This window comes from Periplaneta americana, chromosome 14, assembly GCF_040183065.1.
Source record: "Periplaneta americana isolate PAMFEO1 chromosome 14, P.americana_PAMFEO1_priV1, whole genome shotgun sequence".
Lineage (NCBI taxonomy): Eukaryota > Metazoa > Arthropoda > Insecta > Blattodea > Blattidae > Periplaneta > Periplaneta americana.
Genome location: NC_091130.1, coordinates 88,391,201 through 88,415,418, shown reverse-complemented (window position 1 = coordinate 88,415,418; position 24,218 = coordinate 88,391,201). Strand labels below are relative to the sequence as shown.

The following is a 24,218-nucleotide window of genomic DNA, read 5'->3' as shown; positions in this document are numbered from 1 at the left end:
AATTTCCATAATGAATTATTTTGTTTTGTCCTTTCTTTTAATGTACTATAATCAAATAATTTCGCTTATGTTAATTCATGTTACTTACAGATAATTACAAAATTGATCAAAATTTGTGGTTATAATTCTAGGAAATCAGGATGTATTTAGTCATCAGAATTATGGCTTTTCTTCTTGTTTACAATTACTATGTTTAGGCCCTTATGATCACGGGTTTAGATTAGTATAATAATCATATTACCTGTAGCACAATTTGCAAATGAATTATTGTCAATTATTTAACAGTCAACATAACCTGTTTACTGAATGTTCCTTAGGCAATAGAGTGCAAAGCAGCAGGGATTAATAAAATAATTAACACAGCATTTTCATAGCTTCACAACATGTTTGGCGTGGAGCAGTGGTTTAGCTACTTAACTTCTATGCAGACAGTTCGAGTTCGAAATATCCATAGTGAATTGTTTGTTTTGTCCTTTCTTTTATTTTTTAAAACTCATTTTAGTGTAGTATAATCAAGTAATTTTGCTTATGTCAATTCATGTCACAGATAATTACAAAATTAGTGAAAATTTGTGGTTATAATTCCAGGAAATCAGAATATATTTGTCATCAGAATTATGGTTTTTCTTCTTGTTTACAATTACTACGTTTAGGCCCTGATGATCACGGATTTAGATTAGTATAATAATCATATTCCCTGCAGCACAACTTGCAAATTAATTATTGCCAATTATTTAACTGTCAAGATATTTACTGAACGGTACTTTGTTAATGGAGTGCAAAGTAGCAAGGATTAATAAAATAATTAACACAGCATTTTAATATGAACGCCCCTAATTGTCGTCTTTAGTGTTACTTCCATCTAGCATCAAAATTTCTATTAACACGAAAAAAATAAGTATTCCAAGGATAAAAAAAATGGCGAAAACTTGTTATATTTTCACTGATGCATTTAAAAGGCAACAAAAAAAAAAGTTTAGTAACTCCACGAAGATTTGAACTTGCAACCTCACGAACTCTTAGCTATTGTTCTACAAAATACACTAAGAGTTTTATTGCAGTCAGAATGGCATTGTAACAAGCAATGGTCATACTCCACTAGAGAACCTGTTATACAGTATATAGTGTTTATGTTACAATATTCACTGTTTAAACATTCTGAACGATCTGTCTGTTTTAAATCTCGTATATGAATTATTTTCTCGGAAGATTTTAGTGATTAATAGTTGTGTTCCCAATTATAACTACTAGAAGAATATGTGCAATATTTTGAACAAAGCCTGGCTGTCCCGAGCACTCACAAAATACTCGATTCGAACTTAGTCTCTCAGACGCCGGCCACTTTCATTTTGATCAAGTGTACTTAGTGTGTTGGACATTGTGCCACTGTCACATATTCAGTGACACAGTACATGAGGGTAGGCCACCAAAGGGAAAACTGACAGGTAGAACTTAAACTGAGGGGATTCGATCTGGCATCGGAACTGGAATCCGGTGTGGCTTAGCGTATAAAGCGTCAGCAGGTAGAACTGAAAACCAGGGTTCGTGTCCCAGTGTCGGAGACAATTCTTCTCTGTTCTATCCAATCTTCATCATTCAGTATAAACGCTCTACATGCGCACAATGTTCAGAATTAACACAGGTACAAATACCTCAAATGTGCGCAAAATGGGTATACCTTTTTACCGATCTTTTTCCCTTGTCGCAATATAGGTAAACTACATCAATCATTTGTATTTTACATGACGAAAGAAGCAATAATAATAATAATAATAATAATAATAATAATAATAATAATAATAATAATAATAATAATAATAATAAAAATAATAATAATAATAATGATAATGATCTTAAACATATAATAATTGTATATGGGGAAAGTAGTGAGTGCAAAAGTTAGTGCATGTGCTTATTTTAATATTATGTTTTCACTTATCGGATATTACTACTTTGGAATGTACACTATTATAATTACAATAAAATGATTCACAAATAAACGTTATGTGAAAAAATATCCTCATGCATCTACAACAGCGAGAGAGAGAGACAGAGAGGTCTTGCAATGCATCTCAGAGTTCCAAGTGGTGGAGACGCAAGAACTAAGTCATGTGAAAAACATTATAGTCTTTCTCCAGTTCTGCTGACGACAGTCAATTTCACCTGGTTTCAATTTTAAAGAGGGAACTGCGCTTTTTTTTTTTTACACCTGTCTACTTGTTTTGATACCCAGAAGTTTATTTCTAAGGCAGAATGTAGCTTCAAAATTATCAGGAGTGAAGTGTTCAGAACAAACGATTGAATTCTGGGTAGATTTGAAATTACACTGATTATTCGATTCAACCAGGTTTTGAATATACCTGGTGATTTTTCTTGATTTGGAAATCTATGAATACTTATTCCAAGGTCTGTGTTTGTAATTTTTGAGCACCCAACAAAACAACATAGAGACTTTCCGATAGAATAGCACACAAACTTATGTATAAAATAAGTAGCATGGCTGTGAGAAATACAACTGTATATGTATTGCAGCAAGAGGTGAATCTCAGGTAACCTTGAGAGGGATGACATCACCACATCAATACACATAGTAATTACTGGTACATATCGAGAGAATGGAGTGTCGTAGAAACATGCTGTTTTCGCCGTTATATTTTCCTAAACAAAATCTTTCTTATGAGTACCCCTTTTATTTTCAGTTAACAGGGCCTTTAATGTTATATTAACATATAAACAAGTGAAATAACATTATCAATGTCTACAACATAACAAGGACCTTTGTATTTATTATGCATGAATTAAAGTTCCTGAGGTGAATGAAATCTTTATATTAGGGTGCTTCTTATTTCACCGAAAAAAAAAAAAATGAATTTTTGAGGAGAAACCTTGTCATTATGTTCCACCACAGTATTTTTTTCTTATTTTTCACTTGCATTTTAGGAGTCGCTACCAAGCACTGAAATTACAATTTGAAAAAATCACACGAACACAAATTATTTTTCTACACATACAACTGAGATGCTGGGTGCAATAACAGCTTAATTGTACTTAAGTCATTCTAGCAATGGCATTTTCATAATCTTCCATGTCTTCTCTATCAATTGTCAAAGTTGTATTTCATTTCATTGACCCTAAATAGCAGGAGAGTTGATTATGTGAAGTGCTGTGTTAAGTCAAACGGTTCAAAACTCGCAGTACAAAAATATGTTATTCTCGTGTTTTATACATCAAGGTCTTTGCCAATATCATGTACTTCCAATACCATTTTCCAGCCATTCAGTTTTTCAGGACATAATATATCACCAAAGGAAGAGCTTAATCCAAAAAATCCCCCTCGTCCTGGCTTAAAATTTTCAAAGAAAAATTATATTTCATTACTGCAATTCTTGAAATCAGAAAATACATGTTCCCTTCAAAATATTTTGGATTCTGAACCAGTGCTGGATAAAATCAACTTGAAAGTGAAATCAGTGAACATGAATAAGAATATCTGACATATCGTGAGGAGTTTTCATCTGTAGCATAGTTTCAGAACTGATTTTCTTAATACCTTCTGTTTTTCTTATTAGAAATTTTAAACAAATATTATTTTGTTTTTATAGTATATTTACATAAAAAATGTAAGGGCTTATCAATTAAAATTTCTTATTTTGTATTATTCTCACAAGCTGAAGCCTTAATGTACCATTTTATTTCTTATTATTCAGTCAATAAAGTTCGTGTACATTAATGAAATAACACTGTTCTACTGGTTCTAATGCCTAGGTACTCTAAGTTAACCCTCTATATCCGAAATTATTTTCTGAAGTCAGAAAATGTTTTCAAGCCTCAATATAAGTTGCATGTATTAGTAAAATTAAATTTTTTGGTTAATTTTTTATTTTACGATATGGTTGTGACTTCCAAGTAACACTGGTCCACAATAGCATGGTTGTAAAATAAATATTGACATCTAGAGGGCAAAATATGAACTTCAGAGAACATTAAAAAAATAGGAAACACCAGCCATATTGTAACTTTGAAGTAACATTGGTCAACAATGAAAAGAACATTCCCTCTCTTGTTAAAAAAAAATAGAATTACTGGATGCAACTCTCAGGTCACACGGTCCAATAGAGGGTTAAGAAGTCTCTCAGACTTTCTATGCAATAACGACTTAAGTTTTATATACTTTATTTACAAATATTTAAAAATAGATTGTGTTTAAATTATAACCAATATTGGATTTGAATGATTTATAGAGTCTAAAATATTATACAAAACAAATGATACGAGTGAATGTACAAATCAAATTTCTACATTGTTCTATAACTTTTAACATTGTTTTTCTCAAAACCTAGGTTTTCAACTTAAGCTGTTATTGTATCCAACACCTCAATTATACAGTCTTTCATAAGTAACGAGTCTATCGAAAAAATCAACTATTTTGGATAATTTTTTGAAATTATGTTCATCCTCACGAGATAGAACCCTTCCAGGTGCCGTACAGTCGATTTGGAAACAAACACCCTGTCGCCAGAGGAAGCTACTTATCCATGTGTAATGTGCATTTGGTGCCAACTTAAAATGACCTGAAGCATGGCCTGCTATATGCCAAGGACTTAAAATGACCTGGAGTATGAATTTCTATACACCAAGAATAATGGCACACAGCCATGCCTATACACATTGCTGTGATAGACTGGAATGATAAGATGCCACGCAGCCACCAGAGTCCATGAAGAGTTGATACGTCGCTTATTAAATTTGTGCACTCAGCAGAACTGAAGACATTTTGAAAATTGTACACCATAATTTGTCAACAATTGAAACTATTTTTACATTTATGTGTTTTAATAAAGGTTTAAAATACTAACCATTCTTTCGTTTAATAGCTCTGGCGGCAAGGGAAAGGGATATTTGTTTACAAATCGACTGTACGGCACCATGAGAGTTATCTCGTGAGGATGAACATCATTTCAAAAAATTATCCAAAATAGTGAACTTTTCGATAGACCGTTACTTATGAAAGAACCTGTATAATGCTATTTGTAAGTACTTACAACAAAACGGAACATTATACACAACTAAATCTAATGACCTAACAATATTCTAGAGGATTTTAGAAAGTCTGTATGTCTATATGGCAATTATTAGGCCAACAAAGTATATATTTAAGTGTCAGAGTATTTCTGCCTGAATTATCGCACTAAAAACAGCAAGTATTGTTTTTGTTCTTCCTTTGTTGTATGCAATTACTTGTATTCTTCCATCAATGCCACTCCTTGCTCTGCAATGTCGTTGACAACATTCAGAATGAACAATTTCTCTCCTTATTTTGCAACCATGATCTTTCTCCTAAATCTCAACATCTCCCTGTAGAAACTCCAATGGAATAAATTCTGAAAAATCTGAGTGTGTTGCTTAATACAAAATCAGTGATAGCTGGATTCACAATTATACATTAGTGGAGACTTCATTCCTCAAGGTGCCCACCATCAACCGTTTTAATTTCGAAAGATACACTCTCGTAAAAAAAAAAAAAAAAAAAAAAAAGCAACCAGTTGTTCAGACAGGTACCATAAATGGCCAAGAAACTTAACAGTTATTCTGAACAATTCTGTTCAGTTATTCGTACTTCAGGTCTTTTGGGAGCTGTAGGTCGTTTCTAGGTATGCAACCTGGTGAGTCTACTTGGAACCAATATTTTACATAAATTGTTACAGCAAAAATTCAATTTTCACGAATTTCTATATCTTCTATCTTTGTCAGCTTGAAATGGCCTCTGAGCAAATATATTTTTAAGCAACAAATTGATTTTGCCATCCATTGAGCATGACGAAATCAAGCAGGTGCTCTGATTAATGTTTTATGGGCATGATTCAAAATATTCAGTTTTAATAGAAGTTTGCCATCATTTTTTGCCAAAATTTATATATTATTTACTATTCTTCAAACACTCAGAAATTTCTGTTTTCTAGAATTCAGGATTCTTGTGGTCTGCCAATGTTATTGGTCTGATGTTTTAAAATAATGAAATATACAAGGTTAAATAATTCCTTGTAGTCATGTCAAGGTTGTAACTCTTCACGATGTTTTTGGGCAAAAGTGATCATATCACTGGCACTATGTTTTACTTCATTCAGGGTAAAAAGCATCAGAAGTAACAGTTTTATATTTCTGTATCTTTTAAACAATTATATTTCTCGCCCAGTTGAATAACCAGTTGCATAAAACAACTACTGCTTTTGGCATGATCTCCATGATGTGATGACGACAGTCTTTGCTTATTATTTGCTCAAGTAGAATACATGCTCCACTCCTTAATCCAGTATTTACTGCAGTAATGTCGAAGCTCATATATTTTAGTTGGCTGCAAAGTCCCCATGATAATGGTGTTTCATAAACAGTCGAAGCTGCCAATTCTCCTGTTCCAGAAATAACTTTTGGAACTGCAAAAAGTTGATTAACACTTATCAAATACCAGAATTGGGAAAAGGTCCACAGTTTCATGGTCAGTGATTTCTACCATTTTTCCATCCCAGTGACAAGTGGTCTACTATTGTTGACAACTGGTATATTGTAGAGTACATGGCAAGAAGGTAGTGGGAAGGGTCACCACATGTGACAGAGGAAGGGAAGCCATGATATAGTGGCACCAAGCATTCCATATCTTGTGGTCTCAGCAGAACTAGTGAGTGTCTTCACGTCCAGTCAAAATAATATTTTATTTGTAACTTTTATGTGTGGTAGCGACCTCTGAAACTTAATTAAATGTAAAGAGATTTTAACCAGCGCTTTTCTCAGCATAGACAACAAAATGACAGGATACCCCAATAACACTTAAAAAAAGTGGATTTTAAGAAGAACCCTACATATATGTATGAGTTTGTATGTTACAAGTATTACTTTTTTTTTAGAAATTCTGAACTACACATAAATTATGAAATCACTCACATTGGATAAATGTTTTAACTTCCTGTGGATTAAAATTTTTGCACCTTTACAGACCACATCACATTACTAATTGGAAAGTTTTGATTAAAAATCATTTTAAGAAAAAGTAGTAAAGAATAATATTCCGAGTTGAAGATTAAATTATTGTGAGTAAAAGTATGCTAAACCTGCTACATATTTACTTATAAATTAACAAATTCAACATTTAAAATTCTTTAACAGATCACATACCTTGTGTGCCATTACCCCATCTTTGTCATCCTCTGCTAAGCGGCGAATAAGTTCTAACAACTTTTCTCTTTGTTTCTTGTTTGCATTTGTCCAACTAGCCTAAAATAAAAGAGAATACCAACTATAAACTGTTTTAGAAAGACAAACGAGATTTGTATAATTTCTTCTATTCATACATTAGTTAATGTTCACAGCAAATGATCAAATACAGTATACAGCAATTTTGCAATACGTAATCATAATCATAATCATTACCATTATCATCTCCATCATTGTAGAGGGATTAGGCACTTGTGCCTGTTCCAGTGTCAAAGGATTTTAAAATATAAAAAAAATCATTTTTCTTGAAAATGGTTCTAACTGATGTATCTTTGAATATGGAAGTCAAGAAGAAAACAATGCAGACCTACTATAAAGTAACTCATTTTAAATAATTACGTATTCGAATGACCGACTTTAAGAAATATTAGTATATTTTTTAGAAAATCTTCTTATACATCATAACAGATAACTAAACTAACGAGATTCTTACTTGGAAGCATTCGAAGAGATGATCTAGCTGCTCTGGAGAAAAATCCCATGCCAACTTTGCTAAAAGATCATGTACATTTTTAACAATTGCTTCATGCTTCCCTGCTTGCGCTGCCCATACATTGTCCAAGTCCTCTAGTGTAAGTGATCTCTCCTTGATGATGAATCTAAGGATCTTTTCTAATTTTTCTACATACTGTGGTTGATGTAGAGAATCACGCAATACAATCTGCAGCACTCTGTTATCCTTGATCCATTTCTGCACTCACAAAAATAAATATGACTGAACAAATATCCACACACATTACAATTAAAATTAGAGTTATGAGGGAAGAAGTCCCACAAAAGTATCATTCTCATATGTGCCATCAATAAGATCTTCTGGGAATATACTTTAATACTGTAGCACCTCTTCCTCAATTAATGCCGTAACATGATTTGGTGGAGATGAATTACATCTAGGCCTATATTTATTACTGGATTAAAATAATACTGTTAGGTTACCCTCTAATTCCTTGAATTCTTAAAATATATCTACACATTTTCTGCTAAATATGATGCACAAATTTTCAGAGGAAATACAGGAAAAGTTTACTTTATTTCTTAATGATAAAGAAATAAATACTAACCTCCACCATAAAAATTCTGTCTCTTGTAAATTACCATATTCTTTAAAAAATAAATTTCAAGTATTACTCTGAATATCTGTTAACTGTAGATACACTATACATCTTTTGTTCCAACAACCATAGCAAAATTTATTTTCTAATTAGGACTCATTCTGAACTTTTCAAGCAAAATTTAATACAAAGGAATTTATCACTTAAAAGATATAAATAAAGTTCACTGAAACTGATTAACTTTCGAAAGTCGAAAGGGGTTGGATTGAGTAGGTTTAAAATGAAGGATTCATAAGAAGGCCTTTAAAGTAGCCATAATTTCAACTTTTAACACTTGGTTGTAAATAGACCATTCACATGTTCAAGAAATACCAAAAAGAAGAAACACTTAATGTTAAAGAGACAATGCTAAGTTGCATGTTTCAAATTATGTATAAATTTTGAAAATTCTACAGCATCATATTGTTAGACTCAATAATTGTAACAACTAAAAATTTACTGGTAATTTCGTACTTCCTTTAATATTGTTGGGACCAGTCTGATTTTAAATTAAATGTATCATCCTGTAACAAAATTTCATAATAATCACAATACAAATTTATATATTGTAATGAAAATTTCAAAATTTATATTTTATGTGGAGCTGCTTCAAATGTAAATGATATAAAATTTATGTGTATATTATTGTTATTGTTATTATCATTATCATTATCATTATCATTATTATCATTAAATAGATCACATCTTGATAAACGAAGACATATTAGTATAACAGACATTCGAACCTTCAGGCAGGCAGACTGTAATTCTGACATTATTTGGTAATTGCAGAATTAAGAGAAAGACTATCAATAGCCAAGCAAGTAGAGCAACTAGTTAATATTAGTAGATTCAATATTCCAAAATTAAAAGACGAGAAAACTAGGCAACATTATCAGGTCGAAATTTCAAATAGGTTTGCCACTTTAGAAAGTTCCGACAAAGTTAAGGAAGAGCTAGATCAGTAGCGACTCGTGGTTAAAGCCTCTTAGGTGGAGCCACCCCTATAAAAATCTCCTACAAAAATCTTGACATGTGCTTCTGTTTAATAGTAGAACAAAGATTTTCAATAGAGGAGAAACATCGAAATTTTACTCAACTCGTTTGTTAATAACGGTCAATATATTTGGAACTGTTGGTACCGACAGATGTTTTTGAGATAGGTTATAAGTAATAAAGGCTCAACCTGAAACTTTCCCTTCTGCACAATAGAAACATGAAGGGGTGGTTTCCTAGAGGAGTCTGGCTAATAAGGATACAGCTAAGGCATAGAGATCTACACCTTGAGTCGTTGCCAACATTTTCTAACTCTGAGTTTTAAAAAAACTCTCTTGGAGAAGAGAAAAACAATATCTATTCCTGAGATTACGTGTCTGCTCTCTCATTCATTTTACGGTAAGTCATAGGCCTAATTGGCATTTTAGAATAGCATTGCGATGATAAGATGAAAGAGTCATTTAGTTACTCTTTGACAAAATTGGTATCCCATAAAGAGAGTTTTTCAAACCTCCGTCAGTAACAGGAAAACACAATGGAAATTCAAAAGCGCGAATTAGTTTTGGCTTGTTCTTCGTAATACGAGTATCGGTATTGTATGCAGTTGTGAACTTGTGATTGTGAGAACTGTTTGCGAGTGTTTGAGAACAATTAATCGTGTGTGTAATATATCGGGAAAAAGTTTGGACCATGAAACTAGATTAAAAGTGAAGGAACTTGGCGTGCCTCATCTTGATCTTAAAATTGTTCAGGAACAGAAACAGTGCAAATCACGAGGAGGTTATACTCGTAGTTTTAACAGAGCATTGTATATGCAGCTGAGTGAGTGTGTGCATGTGAAATGAAAAATGAATTATTTTGTTTCACGTGCCTTGTCACAAATTCTAATGACAGCCACTGGACCAAGACTGGGATTACAGACTTCAAAAATTTTCATGCGAAAGTAAAGAAACATAATCCAAGTGAAAAACACCTAAATGGTTTTATTGAATTTGCAATACTAGGAAAGGTAGACATTAGGTGTCAGCTAGATAGTGCTTACCGCTTAAGTGTAATACAATGAAAATGTATCTAAGAACTGGTACATACTAGGGAAACTGATAGATTGCATTAAGTTCTGTGGCAAGTTTGAGCTCGCCTTAAGGGGGCATGATGAAACTGAAAATTCCAACAATCCTGGAATTTTTTGTGGGCTGGTTAGTCTCATGTCAGAATTAGACAGTGTTCTGAAGCAGCACATAGAAAGAACAGAAAACCGTGTGTTGTTGGGTCTCTCAAAAACTATTCATAATGAATTATTGGATTCAATTTACGAGATTTGTCTTAATACGATTAGAACTGAATTATCATAGACTGATTATATAGCAATCGAAGTTGATGAAACTACTGACAGCGCAACTCTGTCACAGATGGTTTTCATAGTTTGATACAAACTTTTGGGGAGTATAAATGAAAGATTCATTAGTTTCGTCCAGCCAAAAAATAATAGTGCGAAAGGTGTAAGTGAAGCCATTTTCAGTGAGCTAGAAAAAATGAAAATAAATGAGACGCCTGAAAAGCTCATTGCTCAGAGTTATGATGGATATCCAGCATGAGCGGGAGAAATTATTGGGTTCAAGTGAAGGTTAGAGAACGATATGAAAGTGCCCATTTTATTCACTGCTATGCGCATCAGTTAAATTTAATTGTTGAACGATGCGTAACTGGGAATAAGCAAGTATGACTTATCTTTATTAACCTGGAAGGAGTCTCTTTTTTTTTTTCAGTCTCTTAAACATACCGCTGTACTTGACGAGGTTGTGAAGAAATGCATTCCCAGCTGCCCTCAATCAATCAGGTGGAATTTCAAATCACGGTGCATGACTACTGTACACAAATATAAACAAGAAATTGTGGAGTGCCTGGATAAAATCATTGATGACGAAACCAATGATTACAAGACACTGAATAAGGCCATGGGAATAAAGCGTTTTCTAAAAGATGGTGATTTCCTATTTAGGTTAGATTTGTTTAATAATGTTATGCCTCATTATGACATTCTGTTCAATGAACTTCAACAAAAACAGATCGATTCTGTAAAGACAATGAAGTATGTATCTGACTTTGTGTCATCTGTTCAGTGAGTCAGAGCTTCACTTGATATAGACCAGTGGTCGTCAGCACTCACTGAAATGTGCAAAGGGTACGCGGTGCTGTCCCGTGTGCACCGTCGTGCAGCAGAAAGAGGTAGAGAGCATACCCGCTAGCAGCTACGAGTGCACCATGGTGCACTGTGTTTTCCAAAGTAAGAGACACTAGCCCCAGGGTGCTCTGCACTGAGGACCACTGATATAGACAATCGCTGGGAAGGGGAACAACCATGTGCTAAACGGGCTCGTTTTATGGACTCTCGGAGGATGTGTGTGAGAGAAGTTTGTGATATAATCACGACTCAAATCAATGATTATTTTCTATTTAGTGATCATTTGTCAGTGGCAAAGTTGTTTGAGCTGTCATTGTTTCCAAGACATCGAATTGATTTCCCTGATAATGAACTAAAAATAGTTGTTGGTTTGTTTAATTTGAATTCTAAAGAACTGCGTCATGAACTTAATGTGCTATATGGCCGAACAGATGTTGTAAAAGCATCCAGTGCATTAACTTTATTGAACTTCTTTATGAAAACAATTTGGTGAATGCTTTTCCCAAGAGCGTTAAACTCTTGAAGGTCATAGTGACCATTCAGATGACCACGGAGAGGCAGAACGGTGCTTCTCTACTATAAAACGAGTGAAAACTTTCACATGAAACACAATGAAAGAAGGTCGTCTTTGTGCACTTGCAATGTGTTCCATTGAAAAAAAGCTTCTGGAATCGCCAAACTTCAATGAATGAGTCATAGACCACTTTGCAGCACAGAATGAGATAAGGGCCGATTTCGTCTACAAGCAAATGAATTAAGGTAAGTCAGTGCCCATCATGTATATATTATAATAACTTATTGTTAAAAAGTCCCAGTTACAGAAATACATGAATAAGCAAAAAATAAATAAACAAATACTCATGCCCGAGACCTGAAAATTTACCATTTCAGCCCAGAGCCTTCCTCAATTTTAAAACCACCAGCCACGACTGAGCTAGATGTTAATAGTGTGTCGGAAAATATCAGAGATAATATGAAAATAGCAGCTGAGCAGAGCAAACTAAGAAAAAGAAATGGTTTGATGAAGATTCTTCCATCGTAGTAGAAAGAAGATAACAGGGAAAACTGAAAATCTTACAGAATCCAGTTGAGGCAAATAGAGATAAGTACTTCAATGAAAGATGAGACGCAAGTTGTACACTTAAATAAAAAGAGAGATTACTTGAAGGAAAAACTGAATGAGGTAGAAACAAACAGTAAGAATAAAAACATTAGAGAATTGCATAACGGCATAAAGGAATTTAACAACATATATCAGACAAGGGTCATGGCGTAGTGGTCTAAGGCATCCTGCCTAGGACTAGCGTTAAGGAATGCGCGCTGGTTTGAGCCCTCATGAAATTTCGGCCAGTGTATATGACCGGTGCTCACCCAGCATCGTGGTGCACTTGGGGAACTGCAATAGATAGCAAAATATGGTTGCGAAAGCCAGCTATAACAGCTGGGGGGATCGTGCTAACCACATGATACCTCCATTCCGGTTGGATGATCGTCCACCTCTGCTTCGACATGTGGGCGTGAGGCCAACAGCTGGCTGGTCAGTCTGAGCCCTTCACGGGCTGTAGCGCCATGGATTACTTTCTTTTTTTATTACATCAGGCAAGGGTAAACGTGATCAAGGATGAGAATGGTGACTTGCTTGTGGACTCTCATTCAATCCTGAACAGATGGAAGAACTACTTTGGACAACTACTAAATGTACATAGGCCAAATAGAAATGAGACGAAATTCAAATACAAATGCTGAGTGAGCCATTTATACCCGAACCAACATTTTCTAAAGTCGAAATTGCAATAGAAAATCTGAAAAAGTAGAACTCTCCAAATATCTATCAAATTCCTGCAGAGAATTAATACAAGAGGGTGGAAGCACATTATCTCGCGAAATTTGTAAGTTTGTACTTGCTATTTGGGAAAAGGAAATTGTACCAGAACAATGGAAGGAGTCCATAATTGCACCTATCTTTAAGAAGGGGGACAGCCTAACTGTATAGTAACTTTCGAGGAATATCACTTTCATTGACATTGTACAAAATGTTGTCCAACATTCTTTTGAGAAGATTAATTCCATATGTAGATAAAATTATTGGGGATCATCAGTTCGGTTTTAGGCGTAACAGATCAACTATTGATAAGATTTTTTGTATTCGACGGATATTGGAGAAAAAATGGGAGTATAAGGGTACAGTACATCAGTTAATCATAGATTTCAAAAAGGCATATGACTCGGTTAAAGAGAGAAGTTTTATATAATATTCTTACTGAATTTGGTACTCCCAAGAAACTGGTTCGATTAATTGAAATGTCTCTCAGTGAAACTTACAGCAGAGTCTGTATAGGCCAGTTTCTATCTGATATTTTTCCAATTCACTGTGGGCTACAGTAAGGAGATGCACTATTTTTAACTTCGCTCTAGAATATGCCATTAGGAAAGTTCAGAATAATAGAGAAGGTTAGAAATTGAATTGGTTACATCAGCTTCTTGTCTATGCGGATGACGTGAATATGTTAGGAGAAAATCCACAAACAATTAGGGAAAACACAGAAATTTTACTTGAAGCAAGTAAAAAGATAGGTTTGGAAGTAAATCCCGAAAAGACAAAGTATATGATTATGTCTCGTGACCAGAATATTGTACGAAATCGAAATAAAAATAATTGGAAATTTATCCTTTGGAGAGATGGAAAAATTTAAATATCTTGGAGCAACAGTAACAAATATAAATGACAGTTGGGAGGAAATTAAATGCAGAATAAATATGGGAAATGCTTGTTATTATACAGTTCAGGAGCTTTTGCCATCCACTGTGCTCTCAAAAAACTGGAAGTTAGAATTTATAAAACAGTTATATGACCGGTTGTCCTGTATGGTTGTGAAACTTGGACTCTCACTTTGAGAGAGGAACAGAGATTAAGGGTGTTTGAGAATAAGATTCTTAGGAAAATATTTGGGGCTAAGAGGGATAAAGTTACAGGAGAATGGAGAAAGTTACACAATGTAGAACTGCATTCCATTGTATTCTTCACCCGACATAATTAGGGACTTTTAATCCAGACGTTTGAGATGGGCAGGGCATGTAGCACATATGGGCATATCCAGAAATGCATATAGAGTGTTAGTTGGGAGGGCAGAGGGAAAAAGACCTTTGGGGAAGCCAAGACGTAGATGGGAGGATAATATTGAAATGGGTTTGAGGGAGGTGGGATATGATAAGAGAGACTGGACTAATCTTGCACAGGATAGTGTCCGATGCAGGCTTATGTGAGGGTAGCAATGAAACTTCGGGTTTCTTAAAAGCCACAAGTTGTTACTGTTATTGTTGTTATTATTATTATTATTATTATTATTATTATTATTATTATTATTATTATTATTATTAATTGTCAGATAACATGACTAATAGTAACAGAAAAAAGTTTGCAATCGAATGCTGTTATCTGCAGAAGTAATGTTATTTAAATATTTTCTGTCATTGCTACAATCAAATACATAACCTTAGACCATCGTTACAAACAAAAGCATAAGTGAATAACATGCAAAAGACATTGTTGTTTGATAAACAGTTAAACCATGTTTAGTAATAAAAAGTTTAATCAATTCCATATGTGAACTTTTAAAAGAAATAGTCAGATAAAAAATTCAATTTTGATAAAATTGAGCATTTCTTTGGTGATTACAGGTAAGCATTCACTGATTAGCACTGCATGCACTGCAAGAGCCACTCGAATCGCAATATTTATGTGGAGTGCATCAGCATCATCTGCATCGCATGTGAGTAAGCATTGAATTTCCTCATACAGGTGCAATGGATGACAGCAAACTTAACACAATAAAAGTGTTCAAAATCATGAAGAATTACTTAATCTAAAACACACATTATTACGGCTGTCATCAATGTACGGACAATATATGGGAAGAGATTGGAACAATAATAAAGCAGTCACGTAAGTTTTATGAATGTTTTAAGTTGAGGCTCCTAGGAGAGAATGTACATTGTACATTGTTGGTTACAGACAGAACTGATAATAACTAGTCCTACAAGACATGTTTAAATTTATTTGATTTATACTTAAGTTATGACCTTAAGTATTATTATAATCTGTAAAAATACTTATTATAATAATTAAAATTATAATAATCAAATAAATTTAAACATGTCTTATAAGGCTAGTTATCAGTTTTATATGTAACCAATAACATATAATATACACCTGTCCTAAGAGCCTCGACTTAAAACATTTTTAAAGATTTTGTGGATGATTCATTATTGCTCCAATTTCTTCCTATATATTGTCGGAATGTTGATGACTGCTGTAATCTGAGTGTTTTAGATTAAATAATTCTTCATAATTTTGAATAATTGTGAATGTGCTGTCATCCGTTGGATCTGTCCGCTTTCCAATGAGAAATCCTGTACTTGAAGAAAATGCAGATACACGATTCTTGTGGTATCATTCATTAAACAGAATTTGGCTATGACATCATCAACACACATCACATGTGCTGAAAAAGTTGCTCTGCCCAAGAATCTGTCCACATTTTCCAAGAGGCGATTCTTGTGGTGCAGATCAGTGAACTCATATCTATTTAAAATAAGACAAAGAATATGAAAATGCGATTCATGCAGCTCTTGTGGGATGTACAGAGTGGATCAGTGAACGCTGACCTAAAGTATCTATTAATGAAAAGGTTGTCCAGCAAGGAAATTTATGTAGATATGGTGTAAACACTGTGGGATCATTGTTTTTCATACATCATCATAAACAACTAGGCTGCAGGATGTCAGAAAGGACGAAAAGATACCGGTATCAAAGATTAACACCATTTCTATGACCATTCCAGAAAATAATGATGCCATGCATGACATGATTCTGGAGAATCAACAAATTGGGCTCAAATGTACGTATATCAGAGACTTTGGAATTTTCCTATGAAAATGTATTCCACATTGTACACAATGATTTGGGTATGAGAAAACTATCTGCTAAATGCATCCCTTAATAAGTACGGATAATGGTTTGCAGGCCAAGACAACAGAACTGCTTTATGACTGTTGTGCTAAGCACACAGAGTTGGGAGGTAATTACAGTATGTTGAATAAACAAAATTTTGAGATATAGTAACTTCTTTCATGTTAGGCTAAGAACTTGCCAATATAACCTCGTAATGGTAATGTTAATGGTATTTCCTTTACACACCATGAAGAAGTATAGGGGAGGCATGAAGGTAGAGCTGTGTTTTCATGACTTCAGCAGTGAAATGAGCTGCCTTTATCGACATCACACACCATCTATTTTCAAAATTGTCCATTTGAATCTATACTCCGACAAATTGCCAACATGTTTGTCCGTTATTATTTAAAGGCCTACAAGACAAGTGTTTTGATAACAATACATTCATAACATACTTTCTTCAGACATTAGTATTGAAGTAAAAATTAGATTTTTGTCATGTTACAAATCTCATTAACATAATCGAAAGTGATGTCCATTGTATTAACTTAGGGGATTACCTTATGTAATATACATTTTTAACTTACAGCCATTCTCTCTGCAGTTAGCCATTCCTCTTCTTCCAATCCTGTGTGTCGATGGGGATAATATGTCACACTTGCAATCACTTTATTCACTTCATTTAGGGCATTCATCTTGCCATTAAAAGATGAGATCTGAAGTAACCTGTAAGAAAACACAGTTGAATCCTATGGCACATAGAGTGAATAAAATACCAACGAAACCAAGAGGAATTTGTGAATGAACAAAGATTGTAATAAGGGCAGATTTTCACAGAGTACTACTGTTTTTCACGTCAACATTCCACCATTTACTAAACTATCATCATTTTAATATAATGTAGAAACATTTTCATGTGGTGCACCATTTGCAACATATGCAACTGCAAAATGATTTACAGCTTCAGCACATCCATTACTCTTAAAAGAGGAAGTTTCAGTTAAGATATACGAACCCATCACTGCACTGGTTTAAAAATATGTGAATTTTCAATTTGTAAAGTGAAAGGATACTGTTCTTTCACAGTTAGTACAGAACAGTGTTTCACATTACTGAAAAGTACATTACCAGGAAAATGTAATGGGCCAACTCTTGGAAATCGTTTCATAACATTAATCACAGGAAAACATTCGTAAAGAGATTGACATGATGCTCAGTCAGAAGCATGTCCTTTCATCTCATTTCAGTAACTCAAATGGTTCAGTTGTCTGCCAGTCATGTAGAAGGGAGCACATTCGAGCCTCATCACAGTGTTTTTTTTTTTTTACACCTGACTAATGCTAAAATGTAGTTTTACAGACTTGGGACTGATGTTTCGGTTTGTTTAATAAAAAGTGGAATAAATACTGCCCAACTCCCATACAAAATAACTAAAGAAGAAATAAAAAAAACAAAACAAAACCCATAAATATTAAGGATATTCAATCATTATTAGACTTGACCTTAATGTTACAACTGTTAGTGGTAGAAAATTCTGCTGCATCTTTTCGCCACTTTCGAATACATATTTATTTTCAAGTTTAGAGGTGAAGTTTATGCGGAGGTAGCCATTACACACATATTTAGCAAAGACAAAGTGATTTTTCGGAAAGGAAAGAGCAAGTTCCTGACTACATACTGAAGAAACTAGATTTAGTGAACTGTACTGACGGCGTTATGTCATTGTAAGGAATAATAAAATTTATACAGTGTGTTTAAAAAATGGACTAAAAATAAACTCATACGAAAATTTTTTATAAGAATTAGTGGTTGAACTGTACTGTAGCTTTCTCGGAAAATTTGTTAAATGCAATTAAACCTGGTACCAGCAGAGAAAAATCCTAGGAAACTGTTTGAGGAGAACAGCAAGAAATCTAAGAGACAAAAAGTGGAGACATTATTAGAAAGTACGAGTAAACACTAATTTATGCTGGTCAGATTAGTTTACAATGGGATTTGAAAGACAATGTTTTGTTTTTTTTTTTTTTTTTTTTTCATAACTGTATTTATCTTTATTTTGTTTGGTCCCGAGCCGTGGCATTGTGGTCTAAGGCATCCTGCCTAGGACTCGCGATACGGAATGCACACTGGTTCGAGTCCTCATGGGGAAAGAAATTTTCTCATGAAATTTCGGCCAGTGTATGGGACCAGAGCACACCCAGCATCATGGTGCACTTGGGGAGCTACAATAGGTAGCGAAAATCCGGTTTTGCAAATCAGCTATAATGGCTGGGAGGATAATCATGCTAACCACATGATACCTCCAATCTGGTTGGATGATCGTCCATCTCTCCTTCGGGATGTGGACGTGAGGTCAGCAGCCAGCTGGTTGGTCTTGGCCCTTCAAAGGGCTGTAGCGCCATGGATTCACTTTACTTTATTTTGTTTGAGAAAGGTAAACTATCTTCCAATTAGTTTTTTTTTTTCTTTTTTGTCAGTCAAACCCAATAATAACTGATAGGAATTGGACAGTAATTATTCTACATTGTGTTGAACTGAAACATTGGTCCCAAGGCTCTGTAAAACTCAATTTTCAAGTTATGAAGTGGCGGGGGGGGAGGGGGGTGGAGGATGAGGCTCGAACCTGCTCCCCTCCACCTGACACAAAGATGTCTGAACCATCTGAGCTACTGAGGAAGATGGAAGGCTTCACCTCTCCACGGTTGTGTATATTCTCATGAATGTCAAAATTTCCATTTTACTGCACAATTTATATGATATACAAGATGAACCACAAGTAATGTCATTAATTTCGGGAAATTATTCTTTGAGATATTTCAAACCAAAAGGTTCAATACAATTTTCCTAGATTTTGCTTCCTTTTCCAAGAAATTCTTTTATATGAAACATTTCATAGCGTGTTTTGGGAAAGCCGGTGATTTTATTCTCAATATGCTCAGTCAATTTAAGAGAGCAGTGTATTATGATAATAAATTATTCAAAGAATTTTAGTTTTGTCCTTTGAACAAGCTGAAATTTGATCTGAACAAATGTAACTGTTCATTCTGCAAAAGGAATTTTACAATGTTATATTCTGGAGAGGGAGAGGAGAGAGAGAGAGGGGGGAGGGATATGGGGAAAAAGAGAGGGAGGGAAGAGGTAGGGGAAGGGGCGAGAGGGGGAGAAAGAGACAGAGAGAAAGGTGAGGTGGAGGATGAAGAGGAGAGACAAACACAGAGAGAAAAAAACAGGGAGAAAAGAGAGACAGAGAGAAAGAGTGTGGAGGAGGAACAAGAGAGGGACTGAGAAGAGGGAGAAAGAGAGAGGGGGCATGAGAGGAAGGCAGAGGGGGGGGGAATGAGCAGAACAGAGAGGGGAAATGAGACAGATGGAAACAGAGATAGGGAATGAGAGGGAGAAAGAGGAAGTCAGAGAAAGGGGGAGGGAAAACTAAGGGTAAGGAGGTGGAGGAGAGATGGAGGGAGGGAGAAACACAGAGATAAACAGAAACAGACAGAAGAGAGATGGAGAGAAACAGGGAGAGAGAGGGTTTCTCGTCTCTTATTTTTATTTGGTTTCAATTTTTGCAATTTTGATTTGATTTCATACCTCGAATGAGTTATATTTAACACTGTTTAAATAAGACATAAATGACATTCAAAATTCTACATTTTTTAGGCATCAAAATTTTATTGTCTGACACGCTTCATTTTTTGTGTTTAATCAACTGTCTGAAGACAGGTTGGGACTTTATTCGTGACAGCAATAAGACATCACTCATGAGACAACTATGCCAGAAAATAATGGGGTAGTGTAGCAAGTTCCTTTCCCCCCTCTATTTCATTTATATCTGACTAGTAACATATTTCACTAATCAGACTTCAGATGTACACAAACAATAATGTTCTTCCTTTGAGACATCTTGGAAAGTGAGATGTAGTAGTAGGTTCTTTCACTCTCTGGTGGAGCATAGGGTATCAATGAAAGATCTCCATCAGACACGACTGGCAGCAATAGATGTATGCCTGATCAGCCAAAACCTCAGAGGTAATTATTACGTGCTATATTGATATGTTTATAATACTTACTTACTTTCAAGGAATCCGGAGGTTCTTTGCCGCCCTCACATAAGTCCGCATTGGTCCCTATCCTGAGCAAGATTAATCCATTCTTTATCATCATATCCCACCTCCCTCAAATCAATTTTAATATTATCCTCCCACCTATGTCTCGGTCTCCCTAAAGGTCTTTTTCCCTCCGGCCTCCCAACTAACACTCTATATGCATTTCTGGATTTGCCCATATGTGCTACATGCCCTGACCATCTCAAACGTCTGGATTTAATGTTCCTAATTATGTCAGGTGAAGAATACAATGCATGCGGTTCTGTGTTGTTTATAATAATAATAATAATAATAATAATAATAATAATAATAATAATAATAATAATAATAATACGTTCAATGAGTATTTTTCCCATAGCCGTAAAATTTATTCTTATTTATTTACACTCACCAACTTTACACATCCTGTAATTCCATCCACGGCCTACTTCTCCACATAAGCACCTTCAATATTGAGGCATTTGTCCCATCTGTGTACAAACTTTTAAACTCCATCTTCAAAGAACATATAGCTCTGCCTGTATAAAAAATGCTACACTGCTGTTTTGACCTGCCCAGTACTAGGAACAGATGGAAGTCGCTAGGTGCCAAATCAGGGCTGTAAGATAGTTATTCAGGTCACTCCTAGCGAAAGCATGCAATTCGATATTGGGTTTGGTTTCCAGTAAGCAGTCTAGGATTGTCACCAAGGAGGAGGACACCACAGATTAGAGCTCATAGTGCTTGTGACAGATTGCAGATTTGAGATTATAGGTTGTAAGAATGCACAGTAACGATCAACATTTACTGTTTCTCATGGTTCCAGAAAGTCAACGAGAACTCCTGTGGAATTCCAGAATACCGTCAACATGACTTTCCTTGCAGAGGAAGTGACCTTGAACTTTTTTTTCTTACTGTTGAAGTGCAATGTTTTCATTCCATGGACGTCACTTTCGCTTCAGAGATGTAATGATGCACCCTGGACTTCTCGCTTGAGGTGTCCACGTCCTTGATGATAACACACGACCGCATACTGTAAATGAAATCTTATGCTAAACTGCATGATTTCACTAGGAGTACCATAAACACCCACCTCACAGTCCCGATTTGACACCTAGCAACTTTCATCTGTTCCCAGCACTGATAGAAGGTTGCTGTTTCCAGAACAATGGGAAGTTCAAAACAGCGGTTTTTGAAGATGGCATTCAAGAGTTCGTACAGAGATGAGACAAATGCCTCAACATCGAAGGTGCTTAGGTAGAGAAGTAGGCCATGGATGAAGTTTAAGGATATGAAAATTAGGTGAGTGTAAATTTATAACAATTTCACAGCTATGGTAAAATTACTTATTAAACACTCCTCGTAATAATAATAATAATAATAATAATAATAATAATAATAATAATAATAATAATAATAATAATGAAACTAATAATAATAGGGTGATTCCATGCAAAATTTTGCAATTCGGAAAGGCTACATCTCTGATGTTTCTTATATTCTAGTAAATGATTATCCTAATAAATAACAAAATGGCAAAATTTAGAAGTTGTATTATTAAACAGTTAGCTGTAGCACAGAGAGAAACATTAGGCTATTGCACATGCAAGACATTTTTTAAATTGTATCAATAAATCAGCACATTCTTGGTCGTAAGATAAGAAATGGGCTATCATCATGAAGATAAATAAAATCTCTTTGAATTTTCATGAACTTCATAAAAATTAATATTCAGAACAAAGATGAAAATTGTCAACATATTACAATTATACTAATAACTTCAAATCAAAATGTTTCTTATATTTGGATTTTTTCTGTATGAAGATAGTATGATGAATACCTTGACATTCAAGTTTCATGGTGGATTCTTTGAAAGGTCGTAAGTAATAAAACAATCTATGACGTAGTTATTCATGAGCAAAGACCATTATTGCTTGCACTACTGTTCACGGTCTAGATCACGCTCCGGACAACACAGTGTAAACACCAATAAACTTATCAATATCAGCTGCAGGCTGTTGCGAATCCAACAAGTTTGTGTATTGCTAGAGTTACTGAACTGTGTGTGTGAATATGTAATAGCTGTATAGTGTAAGTTTACTCTTGTAATTTAAGTATTTAAAAATGCCTAAGTGTGTGAAAAGTTGTAACATTTTATGGTGCTGTAATTCTTTCGAACTTCCAAAACATACAGGACAAGTGGGTAATGGAAAGGTAACACAAGAAATGCGTAAAAAAAAATTCCACATTTAGTGGATGGTGATTCAATTCGTCACAGTTGTCGCCTTAAAATATAAAAAATGAGTGAAAACATGAAAGAAAAATTTCCCGAAATTAAGTAAGGTAGGTAAGTTTTCATTTTTCACAGATGTAGTTTTTGAAATTCCATCATGCAACTTTGAACATATGTAAGAAAATATGATCCAATTTAAATTATTTCTTCATTAAAATTAAAATTTTTGATTATGAGTTACAAATATTTGTATTTTCTTTTCTTCTTTTATAACAAATATTATAACAGTATGAAGTGTAACAATAAGTCTCTCCATGTTTTTACTAGTAGTCGTTGTCTTCCTAACAAGTATTAAGCCAAGTGACCTGTTAGGGTCTCATTACCATCTGTATGGCAAAAGATCTCTAGGCCATCCGAAGAAGAGATGGACTGAAAATTCTAGTTCTTACTAGTGATATCTTAAAAACATTTTTCTTATCATTCATATACTCAAGAGAAAATAATTAGTATAGTCAAGTATACTCAAATTGTAATATTTCAACCCTCTGTTGTGACGTGAAAAATGGTTGAGTAGCAGCAGCAGCAGCAGCAGTAATAGTAGTAATAATAATAATAATAATAATAATAATAATAATAACAACAACAATAACAATAACAATAATAATAATAATAATAATAATAATAATAATAATAATAATAATAATAATAATTAGTATGTATGTTCGTTTGTTTTATTTTAATTGTCAGAATCCATTATTTTTACGCAAATTATAGATGTTAAGTTTTTTAAAATAAATAAATAAATAAAATAAAATATAATAATAATAATAATAATAATAATAATAATAACAACAACAATAATAATAACGATAGACACAATCTTACAAATTGAAATTGTATTTATTCCTTTTCCTGTATTAATAACAAATAATATAAATGAAGCTGATTAGACAATCAGACTGGTTTGCAGACTACAAATGTGATACATGGACTTTGACAAGATGAGTAGAAGAAAAACTAAACATCTGGGAAAGGAATGTTTTTAGAAACTATGACTCATCATCAATAACAGTCTTGGATTAGGTCTCCTGGTCTGTTCTGCTTCCAGGAGAAAGTTGGTCTTTCCATCTCTTCCTTAGTCTTTCGATGTCTTGTTTTCCATGATGTGTATATTTCAATAGTCTCTTGGGTAACCTATTGTTGGGTATTCTTAATACATGTTCCTACCAGTTGTTGCGGTAAGATTCTATAGTATCCATAATGGCAGTGATATTCAATTCTGTTCGGATGTCAGCATTCATTTTATGGTCGTAAAGAGTATATCCTGCAAGAGCTCTTAGCAATTGCATTTCAGCAGCTTCTATTCTTCGAAGTTGCCCTTTCGTTAATGACCATGTCTCTGATCCATATAATAATG

The 24,218-nt window shown here is 34.3% G+C and overlaps 1 protein-coding gene across 6 annotated transcripts in view; it reads right to left on the bottom strand.

Annotated features, from left to right (window-relative positions):
* The window catches only part of faf (ubiquitin carboxyl-terminal hydrolase-like faf), a 607,647-nt gene that overhangs the window by 502,456 nt on the left and 80,973 nt on the right, over positions 1-24,218 (bottom strand). For all 6 annotated transcript variants that reach the window (XM_069845718.1, XM_069845714.1, XM_069845717.1 and 3 more), the window contains 3 exons: positions 17,074-17,212; positions 7,700-7,957; positions 7,168-7,266 (listed from right to left, as the gene is read on the bottom strand). In XM_069845718.1, coding sequence (XP_069701819.1) covers positions 7,168-7,266; positions 7,700-7,957; positions 17,074-17,212 — 496 coding nt within the window. The remainder of the gene's footprint in view (positions 1-7,167; positions 7,267-7,699; positions 7,958-17,073; positions 17,213-24,218) is intronic.